We start from the raw sequence: 22,281 nt of genomic DNA, 5'->3' as shown, positions 1-22,281 counted from the left end.
CATCAAAGGAAGAGGTGGGAATGCATATGCGGTCAGGTTTTCCAACTGAAAGATAGGGAGTCCACCTTCCAAGCAAGTGGGTGGTATGCCCTCGTGCAGAATTTTTCAATTGGTGGTTGTGTGGGGATGCGAATAAGTCTATTTCTGGTAGTCCCCATTTCCCTGTAATGGATTTGAAGATGTCTGGATGTAGCATCCATTCGTGGGCATCCGTGGTAGTTCTGCTTAGGATGTCTGCTAGTATATTTTCTTTTCCTGGTACAAATATTGCTTGTAATTGAATGTTGAAACTCAGGGCCACATTCCAGAGGTCCATTGCCATCCGGCATAGAGGATATGAGTGTGTGCCTCCCTGTTTGTTGATGTACCACATAACTGTGGTGTTGTCCGTCCTTATCAGCAATTAACCCTGTCGAAGAAATGGTCTGAATGTCTGAATTGCCAGTTTTACTGCCAGCATCTCCTTTTGATTTATGTGTAGGTTCAGCTGGTCTTGAGTCCATAAGCCTTGTATGCACTTGTCCAGCATGTGTGCCCCCCAACCGAGGTCTGAGGCGTCCGTTGTGATAGTCTGGCTTGGTTGAGTGCTGTGGAAGGGCAGCCCTTTGTTCGATTGACAGGCCTGAGCCCACCATTGGAATTCTTGCTTCAGGCATGGAATTATTGGAATTTGGGTTTCTAGGCTGTGCTTGTGCTGAGACCATAAATTCCTTAGGTACCATTGTAACTTTCTCATATGTAGTCTGGCATGTGGAATCAATATTATGCAGGATGCCATGTAACCCAGGGCTTGCAGGACTTTCCTTGCTGTTAGCTGGTTCTGCTTTGTTAATTCCCTGAAATAGAGAGGAAGGTGCTTCTGTTTTTCTGCTGTGAGGGATGCCATTTGATTTGATGTGTCCAGCTCTGCACCCAAGAAAGTTATCCTTTGGGATGGTATCAGCCTTGACTTTTTTATATTGACTGTGTATCCCAGGGCTTGCAGTAGATGACTGACCTTTTTCAAATCTTTTTCTAATTTGTTTTTGTTGTCCGCTTGTAACAGGCAGTCGTCCAGGTAAGGGTAAATTTGAATTCCCTGAAGCCTGCAATGAGCAATTACTGATGCCAGGCATTTCGTGAATACTCTGGGCGCAGTAGATAAGCCAAAGGGCAATGCTGAGAATTGGTAATGCTCTGATCCTGCAAGAAATCTGAGGTATCTTCTGCAATTTGGTCATATGGGGACGTGCAGGTATGCCTCCTTGAGATCTAGAGTTACCAGCCAAGACTCCTTGCCCAGCATGGGAAGAAGCTGCTGTAGGGTCAGCATTTTGAATTTTGGAACAATGAGGTCTGTGTTTAGAGCGGACAGGTCGAGAATAGGTCTCCATTGGTTTTCTTTTCTTGGCACCAGGAAAAGTCTGGAGTAAAATCCTTGCCCTTGTTCCATAGACGGTACCCTTTCTATAGCTCTCATCCTTAGTAAGTGGTGTATTTGTTCTAGAGCTTTTGTCTTCTGATTTGGAGGTAGGTTTGGCATTCCTCTCTTCCTTGGTAGAGTATGGAAGTGAAACCTGTAACCTTGGTCTATTGTCTGTAAAATCCATTTGTCTCCTGTGATGTGATGCCAGTTTACTGAAAATAAGGCTAGCTTTCCGCCTAAGGGTGCTTCTAGTTGTTCCCTGGTAGGCGGTCTCAGAGCCAAGTCACTGTGATTGTCCTGTGGAAGTGGTGGTGGCTGGATCTGTGGCAGTACCGCTGGTTGTTAGGCTGCCACTGACGTCCCTGTAGGCACCTCTGGATTGACCCCTGCCTCTTAGCGCCTATTCCTGCCTCTCTGAGCTCTGGAGGTGTCTGGAAAGGACCAATTCTTGGAAGGCCAGTTCCTACTAAACCTTGGAGGCTGGACCTGTAAGAAATCCTTGACTGTTTGGACAGATTTTGCTTTCTCTTCCACCTTCTTCAGCACCTGCTGTGCAGGAGAGCCAAACAAATTGAGCTTATCCATGGGAGCATCTAGGAGCTTTGATTTAACATGGTCTGGTAAGGACTGCTCTTTTAACCATGCATGCCTTCTGATCACTGTGCCAGTCATAGCTGATCTAAAGGAAGCCTCCAGTGCATCATAGCCGCATTTTAAGGAATGATTACTGACCTGTTGAATGTTATGTACCATTTCCTGAACAGATTTTTTATCTAATGGTTCAGACGAGGACAGTTTTTTAGTTAACTGATCTAACATAAATTCCTGATACTGAATCATGTGGAATTGACAGTTTAAGGCCCTAGCCGAAAGAGTAGCAGAAGTGTAAACTTTTTTGCCCCATCTCTCTAAGGCCCTAGATTCCCTTTCAGGGGAGGGTTTTGGCAGAGGTAGCTGCTACAGCCTTGGGTCCCTGGGAGATAGTTTCAGGATCTGCAAAGGAGCCTTATACAAATGATAATGTGTGTCCGGAACCCTGTAGTACCTGTCGGGCTTAGCAGGGGCCGGAGGAAGAGAATCAGGAGCAGTACAAGCATCATTAAATGCATCATCCACAACAGTGAGTACTGGAGGAATGGCTAAAGGCCTATGCTGTGGCAAATGCAAAAAGGTCCCAAGCCTTTTCCTAGAGTCTGAAAAATCCTGGCCCTGCCATTGAAATTGTTCCCTCATAGCATGCAAGGTTTCCCCAAAAGAAAATTCCTCAGGCGGAGAGGAAGAAGGAATGGAGTCTTCTGCATCAGAGTCCTCATAAGGAGAATAAGGGCCCTCTGGAGGGTTTGTATTATCAGAATCATCAGAGGAGTAATCTGAAGAAACTGGCTCGGGGGGCTCTGCTCTAGGCCTCTTCTCTGGAGGTGGGTGAGAGGCCCTGTCAGGGTGAGGTTGGGATCCCCGGATCAAAGAAATGAGATCCTCTGCTAGACTAAGCATTAGAGAACTAGAGCTAGGCCTGTGAGAGGGGGTCTTAGCAGGCACAGCTTTGGTAGATTTTGCTGCTTTAGCCCTGGCAAAAGCCTTAATCGACATGGATGCAGGTGGCCTAGCAGCTCCACGTGCAGGAGTAGATATATCTAAAGGTATAGTATCAGATAAATCCTGTGAACCTGCAAGAGCAGGTGGGATTTCAGTAGCAGATTCAGCCATGCTGGAAGAGGCCTCGGTAGGAGGCAAGCTTTCGGCCGAAGGAAGAACCGTGGACTCTGTTTCAGCCGAAACCGAGACACTCGCGGTTGACTTAACCGCGGTTTCGGCCGAAACCGCGGACCGCGAGTGTCGGTCCTTTTCCTTGCGCTTTTTAGTTAATTGCGAAGTCGGAGTTTCCCACGGCATATTGTAAGCAAAAGCGGAGCCGAAAAACTCCTCGGCAAATTCGACCGGCGTCTAAGCGTCCGTCGGTTGAAAGAAGCACAGGCTAGACAAGCTGCTACGTCGTGGTCTGGGCCTAAACAAGGTAGGCAGTAAGAGTGGAAATCTTTATGAGGTATTTGTTTCCCACAAGTTAAACAGTTATTCACTTTTTCTGACATCGGCTGAGGCAAGAAAGAGTCCCCAACGGGGTACTTAGCTTTTTAGAAGTCTTCGGTAGTAATCTCTGGTTCTGACCGACCGGCACTTGCGAACAGCTTCTGCTTCGGGCGCCACGCGGCAAGAAAGACTGAGGAAGATGGCATCGGCTGATGCCTTTATACCCGCTGAACTGCAGCTATGACGTCGGGTGAAGTGCGACATCAGCAGAGGCCAGACCCAGACTTTGGAATCCGGCCGACCGAAGGGCTGCCTGAGGCCAGGACAACCCATTTGTAAGGACTGCAGATGCATCCTTGAAGGACATCCAGGACTGCAACAGTGAATATACTCGAACATCTACATTTATGATAAGTGTACACAACTGTACTATGTTCTTCGTGTTTCACTGTTGCAGTCATCACACTTGGGTTGATTCCTAAAGCTGAAGAAAGGGTGGAGGCAGTCAAGAAGAGCTGGGGCTGGCTAGTATGCCCTGCAGGAGTGCTGTTGCAAAACCCGCCCTGGATTTGGAAAAGATAGGCAGGTGGTAATGCTTGGTGAAGGTGTGTACAGAACTCCAGGTAGCAGCTTCCAGAATGTCCCTGGTAGGGACTCCCCTGGGGAATGCTGTAGAAGTAGAAGTTGCCCTAGTGGAATGTGTTCTGAGCCCCTGAGGGGTTGGTTTCCCATGGTGCTTGTAGCAGAAATGGATACAGTGTACTATCCATTTGGAAATTGTTTGTTCTGAAATGGCCTTGCCCTCTGCTCCTGGTGCAAAGATGACTAGTAACTGGTCAGTTTTCTTGACTGGCTTAGGCTTATCAAGGTAGAATCTGAGTTTCTGTGCATGTCCACGGTGTGCAGGATCCTTTCCCTTTTCTTTTGAGGATTAGGGAAGAAGAATGGATAGATTGGTTGAGAGCCACACTGGACACCACGTTAGGCATAAAGGAAGAGTTAGTTCTGAGAGAAACCCTGTCAGCATGGAAAATAATGAAGGGTTCCACAGCCATACGTGCTTGTAGCTCAGACACTCTTCTAGCTGACGTGATGGCCAGAAGCAAGGTTGTTTTCCAAGAGAGGAATTTTAACTCTGCTGACGCTGCAGGCTCAAAGGGGGGTACCGTGAGCTTTTCCAGTACAAAGTTAAGGCCCCAAGCAGGGGTGGGTGCTCTCCTTGGTGGCCTTAAGTTGCTTGCCCCTCTCAGGAACTGTTTGATGAGAGGGTGAGAGAAGAGAGGTGGCTCAGCGTTGTACTGAGCCGAGATGGCAGAGGCATGGATCTTAATGGAGGAGAAGGATAGGCCTCTGTGGAGTAGATCTGCTAGGTAATCCAGGATTAGGGGTAAGGAGGGCAGTGCTGTGTCCTCTCCTTTAGACTGAAAACAGGAACAATACCTTTTCCACTTATCAGCATAGGATCTCCTTGTACTGGGTCTTCTGGCTTCAAGAATGATGGCCAGCACCGGTTTGCTTTGGCTGGTCGCTGGGGAGAATTCAAGGAATAAGCTAGGCTGCAAGATTCATGGTTTGCAGTTGTGGATGCAAGTTCTGCCCCCTCTGCTGAGTGAGGAAGGTTGGGATCTGGGGTAGGTGCTAGGGTGGCACCGGTGACAGGCTGCGCAGTAGTGGGTACCAGTGCTAGCATGGCCAGTCCGGGGCAATCAGGATTGTCCTTGGTCAGTCCTGTCTTCTCTTGAGTAACGTTCTTGGGAGAAGAGGCAGAGGGGGGAATGAATAAATTGAGAGGTTTTCCCACTGGAAGGATAGGGCATCCACTTTCCAGGCCCTGCTGTGAAGGTGTCCTGGTGCAGAATTTGTTGAGCTGGTGATTGCAGGGGTAGGCAAAGAGGTCCACCTCTGGGGTCCCCCATTTCTGGATTAGAAGGCTGAAGGTTCTGGGGTCTAATTGCCACTCGTATGGGTCTAAGAGATTTCTGCTTAAGTCGTCTGCCAGAGAGTTTTGCTTGCCTGGCAGGAATTGAGCTTGCAGATGAATATGCATGTCCAAGGCCGTGTTCCACAGAGTCATGGCTAGCCTGCAGAGTGGGTAAGAGTGGATTCTGCCCTGCTTGTTGATGTACCACATAACTGTGGTGCTGTCAGCAGAGGTCCTGATGAGAGTAGGGACCTGTCAGCTGTCAGAGTGTGGTGAATAGCTAGCATCTCTTTTTGGTTGATGTGCAGATGAATTTGACTCTGGCTCCAGTGGCCCTGAATGCACTTGTCATCCAGGTGTGCCCCCCAGGCATAGTCTGATGTGTCTGTGGTTAGGGTCTGGGCGGCATGGGGTTGAGTAAAGGGAAGTCCCTTGTTATGGTTGCATGCTGCTGCCCACGAAAGAAACTCTGGCCTTAGACAAGGTATTATAGGTATGACGGTTTCCAGGTCCTAAGAATGTTGGCACCAAAGACTTTTTAAGTACCACTGAAGTTTCCTCATATGCAGTCTGGCATATGGAATTAGTAGGATGCAAGAGATCATGAACCTTAGGGTCTGCAGGATTTTCCTTGCGGATAGCTGGGTTCTGGTGGCCATTTGAGTGAAGTAGTCAGACAGGCTTGTTTTTCTGGAGTAAGGAATGCCACCTGGGATGCTGTGTCCCAGCTTGATCACAAGAATAGAATCTTTTGACTGGGGACTAGTTTTGATTTCTTATCATTGATAGTGTACGCGAGGGAGGTTAGAAGGTGCTTTACAAATGTCAGGTGCTGCAACAGCTGCTCCTGACTGTCTGCCTGAATCAGACAATCATCCAAGTACAGGTAAATGTGAATTTTTCTTTGTCTGCAATAGGCAATGACTGGAGCCAGGCATTTTGTGAATACTCAGAGCAGTGGATAAGCCAAAGGCAAGTGCAGAGGAACTGATAATGCTTAGATCCTGCCCTGAAATGTAGGTATTTCCTGCATGAGTCCCTGATAGTGATGTGCAGATAGGCTTCTTTTAGGTCTAGGGAGGATAACCAGGCATCTATGGACAGCACCGGAAGAATTTGCTGAAGGGTAAGCATTTTGAATTTTGGTACCACCAAGAAGGTGTTTAGTATAGAAAGATCTAAGATTGGTTGCCAAGTGCCCTCTTTTCTGGGTACCAGGAAGAGTCTGGAATAGAACCCTCGACCTATCTGTTCTGCAGGAACAGGTTGTATTGCCCTTATGGAGAGCAGGGATTGAACTTGGTTTAGTGCCTCTGCCCACTGATTTGGAGGAAGGTCTGGGAATCCTTTTGGAGTTGACAGTGAGTGGAAGTAAAATTTGTACCCCTAGGATACAATGTTGAAGACCCATCGGTCTTTGTTGATGGAGGTCCAGTTTTCTGCATGATGGGAAAGTTTTCCTCCTAGGGGCACGAGCAGTTAGGCAGAGGTGAGGTGTGGAGATGAGAAGTCATTGTGAATTCTTTCCGTAAGGGGGTGGCTTAGAACTCCCTGTTTTTGAAGTGGAGGTGCTCCATTGCTTAGATCTCTGCATACCCTGAGACTGTAGTCTGGGGGGGGGTCTGTTTCCCCTGGGTCTAGTTTGAGATGGCCTTGAAGGGGCTGGAAAGGGTCAATGTTTCAAGGGGCTAGGAGGCTGCAATTGCAAGAAATCTTTGACTGTCTGCACAGATTTAACTTTTTCTTCCATCTTTTTTAGAACCTCTTCTGCTTTGGTGCCAAACAGATTGTCCTTGTTCAAAGAAGTGTCTAGTAATTTTGTTCTGACATGGTCTGGCAAGGTCTGCTCCTTAAGCCAAGCATGCCTTCTCAGTACAGAAACAGTGACTGCTGTCCTGCAAGATGCTTCTAGGGCGTCAAAGACACATTGAAAAGTATGCTTGCTGACTTGGTTTGCAGAATGCATAAGCTCTTGTAATTCTTTATTTTCTGCACAATCTGTAAAGGTAGCTAATTTTTGCTTAATAAGTTCCATGATATGTTGCTGGTATTTCAGCATGTGAAACTGGCAGTTCAATGCCCTAATGGCGAGAGTTGCAGAGGTGCATACTTTTTTACTCCATCTGTCTAAAGCCTCGGAATCCCTGTCCGAAGGGGTGGGATTCTTAGCTGTAGTTGCTTTAATACCTTTAGGCCCCTAGGAAATGACCTCTGGGTCAGCAATAGGAGTTTTGAAAAGAAATTTGAGAGAGAGTCAGGGACTCTGTTAGTACCTGTCTGGTTTCCTTGGAGCAGGGGGTAAAGTATCAGGAGTTAGACTGGATTCCATAAAAACATCATCCACAACATCCAGAACTGGAGGTACTGCTAAAGGTCTATGTTGTGGCAATTCTAGAAATTCTCTGAGTCTCTTTTTGAACTGAGGATAGTCTTGGCATTCCCAGTGGAAATGCTCTCTTAAAGTATGTAAGGTTTCACCAAAAGAGAAATCCTCTGGCGGGGAAGCAGAGGGAATGGATTCCTCTGCATCTGAATCCTCATAAGCAGATATAGGCATGTCTTCATATTCAGAAACCTCAGAGTCGTCGGACTCTTGGTCTGTTAAAGCTGCTGGGGACAGGTCTCTTTTTCTCTTAGCAGGGGAAGGCTGGCTTCCCATAATCATGTCTTCTGCCATTTTAAGGATTTGATGTTGTGGCAAGGAAGCAAGTGCTTGAGTTTGGGTCATCGGTTTTTTAAGCATAGCTCATACTCTTGGCCTTAGAAACTCAGTAGTTTTAGACAGAACTGAAGACGTGAAGAATTCGTCGGTTTGTGTCAAATATTGGTAGTGCGGAGAACTTCCTCCGAAGCCAGTGCCTGCACAGCGACTCCGGACCCATCCAAGGTAGAGACAGCCGCAGGTTCCATAGTCGAAGAACAGTCTCGTGGCATACCGGACTCCGAACAGGTCTCGGAAGAGGCCTGTGAATACATCAAAGAGGGCATCAGGGGCTGCAAAAGCGCATCACTGAGTACCGGCGAACTGGAGACTAGCTTAACGGAAGCATCGTCGGCAGTTCTGGACCTGTGCGGTCTGTCTCTGCCTTTACCGTTACATTTTTTTCAGAAGATTGGTAGTCGGATGGCTTACCGAAGCCATTTCAGAATATGGAGACAGAGAGAGAAAGTATTTAGCAATAATAAGGGCTTGACAACGAATAGCTCGTGCATTGAACAAAGCACAAAACCAACAGAGAGGTACATTGTGGTCTGGGCCTAAACAGGTGATGCAGTAAGAATGGAAATCTCGGTATGGTATTTGCTTTCCACAGGCGAGACAATTGTTAACTTTTTCTGACATCAGTTAGAGCAACAAAAAGGATCCCCCAACGGGGTACTTAGCTTTAGAAGACTTCAGGACAATTCAATTCAGAACTGAAAACTCAGGTAGCGGCCGACTGGCACTTGTGCGAACTGTTTCTGTTTCAGGCTCTTTGGCAAAGAAAGACTGATGTAATGGCATCAGCTGCCTGTTTTTATACCTCTGATGACCCGACATCAGTCCTGGAGCGACAGCAACTGACGAAGAAATATTAAGTCTCTGGTATTTGGGCCGACTGAGGTCTACCTGCAGGCAGATAACCCAAGTGTGATGACTGTAACAGTGAATACACTCAAACATCTACATTTATGGTAAGTGTACTTATCACCTAGCCAATTTGGGAGTCAAAATAATCTCAACAGCATCAAAAATCATCTTTTGCACCAACAGTATATGACAGTGCATCCTCCAAGCCAAAGCTGGCTTGAGAGAATGCATTCCTGGTGTGAAGGCAATGATCATCTCCAAGACAAAGACAAGTGCTGAAGAGTGAAGGGCCAAAGCACTTGAAGACAGATATGAACTCGATCAAGTCAGCTCCATAACTGGATCCAAGGCCTCAATATCAACCACCCATCTCTAAGATGCACTCTAGTCTGAAGATTTTGAAGTAGAGTAGAGTAGGATGGATAAGTTGTCTGATCCAAAACTGCCAGAGTTGTCAAATGAAAGGCTCTGACGCAAATAGAACAGAGACAAGCACTGCTGAAGGAGCAAAAGTAAGGGAAGTGGAAGGGCCAGTTCTGTCTGCCTCCGGGGAGGGAGAAGTAATGTATATCAGAGCATTTCCAGAGGTTCTTATCATCTGATCCCAATCAAATTTAATGAGAATCCTGCAGGACCTGAATGACTTAATGGGTACTACAGAAGAAGGTCTGAAGTCAGCTCCCTCTCAGAGGATCTCCTTTCAGGAGAAAGCACCCTCTCTGGAGAATGATCAGGAATGAAGATGGGCTCAAAGTCTGTCAACACAGAGGTTGAACATCTTGGGGCTGTCAGAGACAAAGTTGTCACAACAGCAGGAGACATCATCAAGGATTTAGGGACAATAGGCTCTGAAGAGACTGCTCGAGCACTGGTTGGGCTTTTTTAGTTTTTCCTTATCTGTATCTCAGTATAAACGTTTAGAACTCTGTTTCTCAACTCCTATAGGTTGCTGACAGGAAAAGGCAGAAGGTAAGGTTGAATCTCTCACTGTGGAAGGGAAAAGACCCTTAATAATTAACATATTCTTTCTATCAAAAAGTGTCCTCTGATCAAAGGAAGCACAAATGTCATATTCCTAGTCCATGTGTTCCACACTCAGACAACACACTATAAGTGTGTTTCCTGAGGTCGTAGTTTATGCTGACATTTCTGGCATTTTTAAAGTCGGAAGAAAAGTGTACTCACGGACAAAGTCCAGAAGATAAAACGGGTTTAGGTATAACAAGATGAGGGAGTGAATAAGGACTAGAACATATTTGGAATTATTACAAAAAAAATTGTGAGTAGAAAACTCTCCAGAGGGAAACATGAAAGAGTAAAAGTAACAGAAGAAAATCACTTATCTGCAAGAAAAAGTTGCTGAGTGCTGGCAATCATGTTCTAACTCCAGAACAGTGGCAAAATGAGATCTGAGGAGAATTCCTTGTATAGCAGTATGGAAGAGGGAGGGCTTGAGTGTTGGTGAAGCTCTGAAGAAAATGTTTCAGAATAAAATCCTTCTCGAGATGGATAACCCAATCAGTCGAGATGGATGGACAGGACAACCTATGTTCTACAGGTAATGGGACACAGACCACACCTCTTCGCCCACTCTACCATTATACTCTCCTTTTAATACAGCATTCACCACAACATCACTTGCAAAGCAAGCAGTCTGGTGTTCTCTGTCCTTTTCAAACTCCACTCTCCACCATCTTCAACCACAATGCATGAGAAAAACAGTTCACTGAGTGACAACTTCTATAACTAGCTAAGCTTCCAAATTCAGTATAACAAATGAGTGATTATGGATAATAAAACCATACTGATGTGTCAGTTCTGCTTATTTACAGCTGCAGGCTATAAATTAGTTTGCCAAGTTACATATTCTAAAACTTGGGAAAACTTTTTAAAGAACTGTTGCGATACTAACTGATTTTAAACAACCGTATTAATAAAATAATAAAAATAAACACACTCAGTATTGTGAAAAATATTTTATGAAGGGTGGGTAATTCTCTTATCAGTTAATACAATTTACTTTAAGTACCAGTGTTGTACATAAATTTTGAATTAATGCAGACTGATAGTCTTTATGCGTGCTTTTCTTTCTCAAAACATAACATAAAATATACTTTTACTTCTCCACTCCATGTAATATCCAAGAATAAGCATAACCCACAGTCTCCAGGCAGAAGTTTTCACCACAACCAGTGAGTTAAATGGCAGTTGCAAACTTGTGAGTTCCATAGAAACAACAAAAACAGCACATTAGAAAATGTTATGAAAATAAAGATATGCAAGATAAAAGTTCACCAAGATGAGAAAAAAAAAAGTTATGTACTCACCATAACATTCCATGTTTGTTGTCCATCTCGCCATTCATTCTTACAATGATGGGTTCGGAGCCGATCCTCTGCTCCGGCTCGGCCGAATACATAGCTGAAAGACTCAAACTTGGCTCGTGGCAAGTAGGTATCCCATAATGCAGTGGTGTAACTCCCCAGATCTTGTTTGCTGCTACTACTAAATGAATTGTAAAGAGCCAAATACATATACGTACAAATATATGCTATCCCCAATGGAAGGAGAAATAAACTGACTCAAAGAACTCCTGAAGGTAGTAAAACATCCACCAGGTCCACAAGGAGTCTTGGAAGGGGGAAGGAGGGAGGGTTAGTAAGAATGAACGGCGAGATGGACAACAAACACGGCACATTATGGTGAGTACATAACTCCTTTATGTTATGTTGTCCTATCTCGCCTTCTTTCTTACAATGATGGGACAGTGTACCTAGCACCTTTTCCTGGGTGTCTCACGACAGTACACCTTTAAGCACCGTGGAACCAAAGGAGGCCCTGTCCCTGGAGGCCAAATCCATTTTGTAATGCATGATAAATGTATGGGGAGTAGCCCAGGTAGCTGCAGCACAAATAGGAATTCTGGCCTGAAAGGCAGAAGACGTAGCCAGTGCTCTAGAGGAATGAGCCTTAACCTTAAACGGTAAATCTCTGTTATCTGAGGTATAGATGAATGTAATGCAGTTTGAGAGCCAGTTGAAAAGAGTAGTTTTTGAAACTGAGCTACTCTTTTTTGCGTCTGAAAAGGATACTAACAACTGGTCAGATTTTTCTAAAATCTTTTGTCTTATGCAAATAGAATCTGAGTTGTCTGTGCACATCCAGCTGATGTAGTTTATATTCTGCCTTGTTGCTGTGATTAGGAAAAAACACTGGAAGCGCAACAGATTGATTTATGTTAGTTGAAGAACAGACTTTAGGTAAAAAGGATGGATTATTTCACAAGGATACCCTATCCTTATGAAATATCAAATATGGCAGTTTGATTGATAGGGCTTGCAACTCTGATACTCTTCTAGCAGATGTTACAGCAACCAGAAAATGGTCTTCCAGGAAAGGAACTTGAGGTCTGAAGATGAGGAGGGTTCAAAAGGTGGTAACGTTAGGTGAGATAAACAAAATTTAAATTCCAAGGAGGAAGGGGTTCCTTAAAGGGAGATCTTAATAAAGAGGCACCTTTCAAGAAAGCTCTATACAGCCTGTGTGACATTAAGTTCGAGGTAGAATCACCAATGTGGAAATTTGAGATTGCAGCAAGTTGTACTCTGATGGTTGCTACAGCTGAACCCTGTTGGAAGAGTTCTGCCAAGAATTCCAAAATAGAGTGAATGGGTGCAGAAAAGGGGTCAATGTTGTTCCTGTTTTGAGCTCAGAGGGAAAACCTTTTCCATTTGCTAGAATACAGTTTTCTGGTGGAAGCTTTATGAGAGGACATCAAGATATGTTTAACTGTTGGAGTGAAATTCTGAAGCCTGACTAGACTGGGAAGTGGAGCAGCCAAGCTGTCAATTTGAGGGTGTGGACAGAGGGATGAAGCACACCTGACATATGTGTCAGAAGGTCTGGAACTGGGTCCAGAGTCCAAGGCTTCTCCTGAAGATGAGGCCAAAGGAAGGGGAACCAAACTTGACGAGGCCAGTAAGGAGCAATGAGAATCATCCTGCTTCCCAAGGACAGTGCTTTCTGAATGATTCTGGGTATGAGAGGAAATGGAGGAAAGGCATACAGAAATCCCAAGAGCCAATCTTGAGCAAGTGTGTCTCACGGTGTCTTCCCCGGGGGGGGATTAGGGTAAAGTAGTTGCTGCACTTGGCATTCATGGGAGTGGCAAAAAGATTGCAGCAAGGCAGACCCCATGTTCGGAAAATCCTTTCCGCTACATTCTGATTGAGAGACTACTCATGAGGCATTAAAATTGCCCTGCTCAACTTGTCTGCTATCACATTGGACTTCCCCGGAATGTGTGTTGTTATTAGAAAGCGCTGGGAAGAAACCGCCCATTGAGAAACTCAGAGGATCTCGTGATAAAGAGGGTAAGATCTGGTTCCCCCCTGCTTGTTTATGTACCAAACCACAGACATATTGTCTGACTGTATCACAATTGTCCCTAGAGGGAAAGTCGTGAAGTGCTTGCAATGCAAGAAGCACTGCTCTCATCTCTAGAACATTTATATGCAAGTGAGCCTCATGTTCTTGCCATATACCTTGGACTTTTCTCTCCAGATAATGCCCCCCACCCTATCTGGGAAGCGTCCGTGGTCACCGTAGCTAAGGGTTGTTGTGGAACAAAGGGTCTCCCTATGGTCACATGGCTGGAGTGTATCCACCATCTTAAATCATTTTTGCATGATTCCGTTATCCTGATCAGGTGAGACATAGGAAGCTCTTGAAGAGACCATTGGAAGAACAACAGCCACTGAAGGATCCTCATGTGCATTCTGGCAAGAGGAACCAGTGTTATTGTGGAAGCCATTGTCCCTAATAATCTTAGAACTATCTTTGCTTTCACCTTGGTCTTAGGAAGAAGATAAAGTAGATGCTGTCTGAGTGCTGAAACTCTGTCTGCTAGAAGACATGCTATCACAGAAGTGGTGTCCAGATCTGCGCCTATAAATGTAACATGTTAACAGGGCAACAAGGCAGATTTTTGAAAGGTGACTGTAATACCCAACTGAGTGCAAATGTCCAAAGTCAGATTCCCGGCTTGTTGGAGTAGATGCTTGGTGGTGGCAGACAGGAGCCAGTCGTCTAGATAGGGAAACACTCGGAATCCTAGACGCCTCAGGTGAGCCGTAACTACTGCCATGCATTTGGTGAACACTCTGGGGGCTGTAGTGAGACTAGAGCTCGGAACTGATAATGACTGGCTCCCAGCTGGAAGTGTAAGTACCTTCTCGATGTCCTGTCCATTTTTATCTGGTAGTAAGCATCCTGAAGGTCTATCAAGCACATCCAATCATCTTTCCCTAAAAAGAGAAGTATAGTGTCACCATTCGGTTGACTTCTTGACACATTCGTTTAATTTGCTTAGGTCTAATATGGGTCTCCAGTCCCTTGTTCTTTTTGGCACCAAAAAGAATATTGAGTAAGTTCTGAATCCTATTTGGTTTGTGGGGACTTCTTGGATGACTGTTTTATGCAGCAACTTTTGAATCTCTATAGTTGCTTGCTCCCTTAGATTGGGTGGAACATCTGGGATTGTTCTGGTCTGTGGGACAGGATAGGAAAAGGGAATGGAATATCCTCTGGATATTATTCTTAGTACCCACTTGTCTCTTGTGATAGTTTGCCAGGCTTCTGGGTACATAGATAAACATCCCCCGACTGCCTCCAGAGCAGAGCAGGCCTCCTTTCAGGAGTGCTGATAGGGGCGTCCGCAAAAGGAATCATGTTCGCCCTGGTTCTGCGGGCCCCCTCTGCCTCTAGGGCGGCATCCACCGTTGTTGCCTCCCCCTTTGCCCCTGGGGAAGGAATCATCCTGTGCATCCTAGAAAACTCTCTGGGATCTTCTGAACCACATTTTCCCACTCTTCTGACCTTTAGGACAAGGTCTTGAAGGTATGGAAAAACGTAGTCCAACGGCAGAGAGAGTTTTTCCTTCCTGCTCGCATCGGGTGAGAGTGTCTTTTACTTTGGGTCCAAAGAGTGAGGAACCGTCAAAAGGGGCGTTAGTAAAAGAAGACTTAAAGGGCTCCGCAAAATTGCACAAGCTCATCCAGGAGTGTCTTCTAAGGGAAACTCCGGAACTCGCTGCCCTGCTCACTCCATCAGCTATGTAGGAGATCAGCCTCGTGGAGGAGTTGACGATGGAATTTAAGGTGGATAGCTGGGAGGAGACCTTCTCATTCACCCCCGCAGCCCAATGTACCTTGAAGAATATCTCCTATTTCTTTCAGGAGATCTCTCTGTAGCCTTGTGAAATGAGTGAGGTAGTTCAGCAATCAAAGAGTAAAGGTCGCCGATGAAAAGACACACTTCCCGTATTTGTCCATTGTTCGAGAGTCTTTATTCGGAGGATGAACAGATGAGGATGTCTCTGAAAGTTCCTTCTTGGTGGCTGCTGCCACCACCACAGCATTTACAGGTACCCCTTAGTGAGGAAATCCTTTCTGGAAGGAGCTGATAATAATTTATTTGGCCCCCAAGTGACTGGTTCCATTGTGTCAGATGGCTCCCATGCCTTTTGACTAACCAAGTCCATTAGCTCGTCGAAAGGCGGAGACACCCAGGAGGCTGAAGGTTGAGATCCAAAAAGCCTTCAGGTACACTGACTCCTCATCAGAAGGGGCGGAGGCCTGCCAGCCACCTCTCTGCTTCAGGCTCTCTAGAATATCTGTGAATGAGATATCAGAGGATGACCGTGGGGATCCTTCTGACTCCTTGAGGTCAGTGTCTGAAGTAACAGACTCATCTGGAGAGTCTACGTGCTTCCTCTTGGAAGTTCTCTTCCGAACTGGCTCCTCAGAAGGGTATTCTGGGGAAGCCTCAGAAGAGAGGGGTTCACCCAATGGGGGCTCCTGAGACTCTGGATCTCTGCTGTCCTGTGGAATGGGTGGTGCTGAGACAGTAGCTGGTGCCTTAGGGGGACGAGTGCTGGTATCCTTATGTGGAGCTGTAGGGGCAGACAGCAAACTCCTTATCAGCTCAAAGGTGAATCCCACCGGCTCTGAAGACTCTCTCGACTCTGAAGAGACAGAGGAAGCCACACGACGCAGTGAGATCGGACCCAAGGCCGATGTGGGAGCCGAGCTAACCCGGGCCGATGCTCCAAGAGGTAGGCTCAGCACCGAAGATCGGGGCCAAGAATCCCTCTTGGAGCTGACCAGGGAACCCAGCTCCCAGACTCTCCGGACGGCACCAAGAGTGTCGGAGAAGAAGTCAGCTCCATGATCACCGAAGGGGGTCTTGGAATCGACGGATCCACAGTAAGTGGTACCAAGCACTCTGGCTCCGAAGGTCCAGCTTGGCTTGGAGGAGGAACAACAATGGGTACAATTGGTATAGTAGGCTCCGGAACCAAATGGGTCGGAGCAGAAAATAATTTGGTTAGTACTGGCGACTTCAAGAGTCTGAGCACCACCCAATTCCACGTCGTCAGATAAGCTCCTGGTAGACCTGGAGGATAGGGACAGAGAACGAGACCTGTGCAAAATGGGAGATCTCAGTGTAGGAGAAACCGGTGAAATCTCCATAGACCGGCTCTGAGAAGAGGTATCTTACGGCTCCGAAGACTTTGAACCCGAAGAACCAGGCTCGTCAATTAAGACAACCTCCAATGGCTCTGAGGACTGTGGAACCGAGGAGGTAGTAGCCTTTGAAATTTTAGGTAACTTGACTGGAGGCTCCGAATGAGCCGATGCAGCAGGTGATGGTCTCTTTTGAGGTTTGTCCTTTTTTGAAGAAGGAGGAGAAGAAGAGGAAGAACTGTGGATAGCTTCCTCAAAAGTTGGCTTTGAGAGACCCTTAAGGATCAATTTGTTTCTCCTTTCTTGTAAAACCCTGGCACTGAAGGAATGACAGAATGTACAATCCTCTTGTAAATGAATAGCTCCAAGGCAATACACACATATGACATGACTGTCAGTGATGGATATTTTTTGTGAACACTTCTGGCATTTTTTGAAGCCCAAGGCTTATGTTCCCTTCTCCTTTGGGTCTTTGCACATGATAATGACAAAAGACCACAATATAACAACAAGAAAATCTATTTACTAAAAGTACTAATATGTAGCTAACTACAGGAAAACAATGAGGAGACAGATAAACAAGGGAAGAAAATAGGGCCTCTAACTAAAACGGCCCTATTTCCCAGAAAACTACAAGCCCTCGAACTAAAACGGGCGAAGAGCTCTCTAACTTAAACGAGCTACTTTTAAGCTATACGACAAGACACAACAATCACTAAAAGGGATACAGTAACACCTACAAAATGAAGGCCAAAGGCAGCACCAAAGGGAATAATAGCTATAACAATTTAGATATATTAGTTTGAAAGCTAACTATGTAACTACAATACAAGAAAAAACATCCACTATAATATAGAAAGAGATTAAAGGTTCTAATAAGGTAATAAGTACAAAAAATTTTCTATAACTTAGTCACGGCCAAGAAGAGCGCATCCAACCTTGTAAAGCAGCAAAAGAGATCTGGGAAGTTACACCACTGCATTATGGGATACCTACTTGCCACGAGCCAAGTTTGAGTCTTTCAGCTTTGCATTCGGCCGAACCCATCATTGTAAGAATGAAGGTGAGACAGGACAACATAACATCATCTTTTAGTAAAAATTATAAAACACACAAATCTAAAGCATGCACTAAACATAATAAATTATCTAAACCTTTAAATTCCATAACAATGAACAGAAGTAAATGCCACATTGATAGGCAAAATATACTGACTTTACTTATAATGATACAATGGAGTACAAAAATGTATCCATTGCTCAGTGTCTGTGACATGAACTTTACAAGCAAAGAAACTGATTAAATTAACGCAAGTGAATTAATTCAATGATACATTCAAAGCAGGCAAGTAATAAAATGATTAAATGCCAACACATAGTTTAAGATTAGGATTAAAGTGAATGACAGCACATAGAGCTTACTTCCTTTCACTAAGGTGTTCTTAACAACTATGCTTTTTTTCAGGTTCTGTTACATTACATAGATGGGAGCCTCCGCTAATCAGATGCTATTCTCCCACTTCTCACACAGGGTATGCTCAGTCCAGCTATACAGGTACAAGTAAAAGTGAAAGGCAAGAACAAACCATGGCAGCTAATGCATTGCTGTGTCAGGCACCAAGCTAATTTGAAACAGGGACAACAAATGCAGTATCAAATTATTTGTACTATGCAAGAAGGCAGTCCACCAGTCAAGAGCAAAATGTGTTCAATCACCTAATGTCAGTTTTGAAAAAAAAATCTGAAGAACAGTTTATAATCTACAACACATAAAATATCCCAACACACCAATACATCAGCTAAAATATTCTAACTTGTCTAATACAGACAGCATATTGCAGAAAACAGAGCACCTTCAGACTTGCAGCACTGTTTCTTTCAAGGCAAAAAAAAAACCTGCTCCGTGATTATCACTACATATGCCACCACCCCAGTTATGCTAAATTAATCCACCAACACACACACTCATGAAAGTAAATAATCCTGATCTGTGTCAACAGTATTAATTAAACCAAGATGCCTGAAGGTGTCACGCTTAATAATGGAACAGGTAGGCAGACCAGCATTAAAACAGCACAACTAAATGGACACTGTTCATCTCTCACTAGCATACTCAGCTTTAGAAGTACTGTACAAAGAGTACAAGACAAAGTCAGCAGGATGTTAAGTGGAATTCCCTAGCACTTAATGACATGGACCCGGGACAATACCTACACTGCTAAACAAAGTAAACACAAAAATAAATCAACTGCAACTCTAGTCACTGTAGCAAATTTTAATCCACATGGACTGCCGGCCTTATCCAAGTTATTATATTCAAATGTCCCTGCATATTCATGAACCTACTGCAAAACAGTATATCCCACTATGACATCATAGCTTCCTGAAAAGCATAACAAAATAGGGCCAGTGAAAGCTGGGATACTGAGTGTTAGTAGTATTACAATATGTTAAGAGGTTCTAACTACTAGTAATACCAAGCATTCCACAGATTTCATATCAGATATATCTAGTAGATTCTTGGTACTAAAGATAAAAGAAAAGAACTGTAGATGTGAAGCATAATTACTGTAAACAAATGTCTCAAAGCTACATACGTAATTAAGAGACATGATCCTTAAAGGAATCCAGAAACAGAGTCAGAGGAGAGAGGAGCACTGTACACTTGGCAGACCTAAGTATCAGAAACAACCTGGTGAAATTCAGATTAGATTATAAATATCCTGCAGCAAGCACAGCTTCTCTGATGTAATGCCTGCACAAACTGCATCCTGGATGGATCCTGCCCAAATCCTGACAATGATGTATCACAGACAATGTTTGTTATTGATTTGTATGCTATTAGTTGCAGAATAAAAAAGAATGACAATTATTCTCACTATATTTTGCCATCAATTTGTTTCAAATCCTCTGCAGCACCACAGTCACCTAATAAGGCCCTCAACCTTCTGCACTTAAAGGAGCAACCCTCCTGTTACTGTTTGGCTCTTTAGTGACATGTGAAAAAGCTTCTACTCCACACTTGTGCAATGGAATTCTAAAACACAGACTCACACTGATCACTGCTGTGCAACAGACAGTACAGCACTCAAAATAAGGAAGTACCACTCGAGACATAGTTCTGAGCATGTCTCCAGGCAGTTCAGTAGCTTTTTCCATAATACTAAGGGCCAGCGCTAGTTGTACAAGTGCAGAAAGGTTGAAAGGTATGCTACCACTACCAGCATTTCTGTAAATTTCAAATACTATACCAGACAGTATCCTTGTCATGTTGGTGCCAAGCAGGTTTTACCTGCAGATGTCTAACGCAGGAAAAAAGGAAATTAGATACAACAGAGTTGATAAAAGTATATCATACTTTCTAACTTCAGTGGTGTAATTATGATTTGCAAATAACCTCAGATGTTTCAATACATCCTACTTCTTAAAAACAGAGGTGAAAGATGCTTTCTTTCCTCTAAAATGTTTGGTGATCAATGCCCTTACCTTAGCAATCGATCTAGGACAGGCTCACCTTAGCAATCGATCTATGACAGGCTCCACCCCGACTGGTCTATAACAGAGATCATCCTCTCTCCACACCAGTTCAGTACTTTTTCAGAAGCTCCTGGGGTCAACGTGCCTGGGCAGCTTACACTAGCACATACAATGATGCCATACACCAGACTAGGTAAGGCAAGCCTTCATACCCCCTGAGCTTCCCAGTTTGCTCCCCAACCACTGACCAAGAACACTTCCTGCAAATCAAGATTATACAATGACCCACACTGTTAGCAACTGTCAAACAAGTATATACAACATAATAGTACAAACTTGTCCAATTTTCAGTACACTATTTGATGGGGCCATCCACACACAGGACAGAGTGAAGGTATTCAGAACACACCAAAGGAGGATCTCTTTGTAAAACAGCTGATACAGTAAAGACACAGCTACTACATCTAACAGAGAGAACCCACTGATAAGTGTACAAATAAATTGAATCCCAAGCTTTAACAGCACAAGGCTGGGAGAAGATACTTAAAGCAGTAAGGATCAGAAGACCAAGTCTTTAATTTCTGTAGTATCAAAGGAAGCCCAACTCTTGACTTTTGGACTCCTTGGTAAAGGAAATAACTGATAATCAGATGGTCCTGTCAGCAGATGTCTGTAATACAAATGTTCAGATTTTAGTCAAATCTGATGGATGTTCTGACTGGGAAGAAATCTTTAAATACCTCAGCTTACAAATTCCACATCCCAAATGTGATTAGATTTTGGTTCTGAAGAAATCTACTAAGTTGTCTGAAGAACAGCAAGAAAAAATGAAATCTTTCACCCATTTGGGTGAATTTAGTATACAAGACATTTTCCAAGGGCTAATGGCCTATCAGAACCTTGGATAATGCTATACTCCTCCAGCTGATTATCTTAAACTGTACTCAACAATCTTGAGTTCTTGTAGAGTTTTTTTATCCAGTTATTACAATGGATTGCGTCAACTTCAAGCCCTAAACAGATATCATTTCAAAATGACATTGTTATTCATCAGCCTTCCTCTTCCCTGCTGGACATTACAGATCCTACACATCTCAGTCAATGTCAGCATAGTACTAAACTTTTAAAATTCTGACACACCACTTCAGATGTGCTAAAGGGACAATACAATTATTTTAAGAGGAACATGCTGCTAAAAGAAAGGGAAAAAAATGGGAAAAAAACAAACAAAATGTCCTTATATTCTCTTGGAGCACTGAAGCTCCTTTTAAGCAACAGCATGGCTTACAATCTGTTACCACTACTACCACTACCACCTCCACCACTACTACTCCTCCTTTGTCCTCTAAGTGCTGTCCCTAAAAGGTAACAAAAAGTACTGGCAAAGCCTTTTTCTTTCATTTAAGTTATGGTGGGAATGGATTACAAGCCTCCTGTGTTATCTGCAGTTGCAGTTGACTACAAGAAGTAAGCAAGATAGAAGGATCTCTTCTCTTTTACAGTTTAATATTCCAGTTTATAACTAATTTGAAAGTTTAATCTCAGACTCCCTTCCATTGCTTCTCACCACTGACTCTACAATTAGAGGTTTCCATAGTTATCAAGGAACATATTACCTCCAGGTAGATAGCCAGGGACTCGCAAACTGAACTCACTACACTACACATCACTTCAAATAGAATGAATCACTCAATTGTTACAGAACACCTTTGATGTCCCCTAATGACAAAGTAAGATTCCTTAGTCTTCAAAATGATCTTCCCCAAACTTGTGTCCTTCTCTCTTAAACTTCTGAAAGCTTCTACAGCAAACCCACTGAATTCAAGAATTGCAAACATGCCAACCTCAACCTACTCTTTAACCAAACATTAAAATTCACTTATGATTGCACCTCCCTTGACCGTGACAGCAGTAGGCTTCACTAAGGAATTCTACACCAATTTAAAAAAATGCATAGAGCTAGCAGTCCTTATCAGAGACAACTATCAGGAAAATTTAAAAAAAAAAAAAAACCTGGTAGACCACCTCCATAAATAAACTTTACAACAAAAGAAGAAACTCATTGAATTATTTAGTAGATCAAGCCCTCCTCTTTTCAAGGATAATATCAAAATCATTAAAAAAAAAAAAAAAAAAAAAAAAACTGAAAGACATTATCGAGTCCACTAAAGCAGCCTATGAACTTTGGCTAGCATTTGAATCTAAAACTTCAGAATTCCTTACTCCAAAGATTATCTTAAGATACTGAAAGTGCTAACAAAGAAAAAAAATACTTCTCATTGGGACCTGACAATAAACCTGGTTGTTTCATTATAGTGTTAAATATCACCTTGCAGAGACACACACACACACGG

At 43.9% G+C, this 22,281-nt stretch overlaps 1 protein-coding gene across 5 annotated transcripts in view; it reads right to left on the bottom strand.

Annotated features, from left to right (window-relative positions):
• The window catches only part of ACOT11 (acyl-CoA thioesterase 11), a 506,836-nt gene that overhangs the window by 328,016 nt on the left and 156,539 nt on the right, over positions 1-22,281 (bottom strand). For 2 of the 5 annotated variants that reach the window (XM_044085489.1, XM_044085491.1), the window contains one exon: positions 19,702-19,752. The exons of the other annotated variants lie outside the window; for them this stretch is intronic. In XM_044085489.1, the coding sequence (XP_043941424.1) occupies positions 19,702-19,752 (51 nt within the window). The remainder of the gene's footprint in view (positions 1-19,701; positions 19,753-22,281) is intronic. 5 annotated transcript variants of the gene reach the window in all.

Source organism: Protopterus annectens, chromosome 10.part0 (assembly GCF_019279795.1).
Source record: "Protopterus annectens isolate FY-2018-M chromosome 10.part0, PAN1.0, whole genome shotgun sequence".
NCBI lineage: Eukaryota > Metazoa > Chordata > Ceratodontiformes > Protopteridae > Protopterus > Protopterus annectens.
This window is presented reverse-complemented; position numbering and strand designations above follow the sequence as displayed.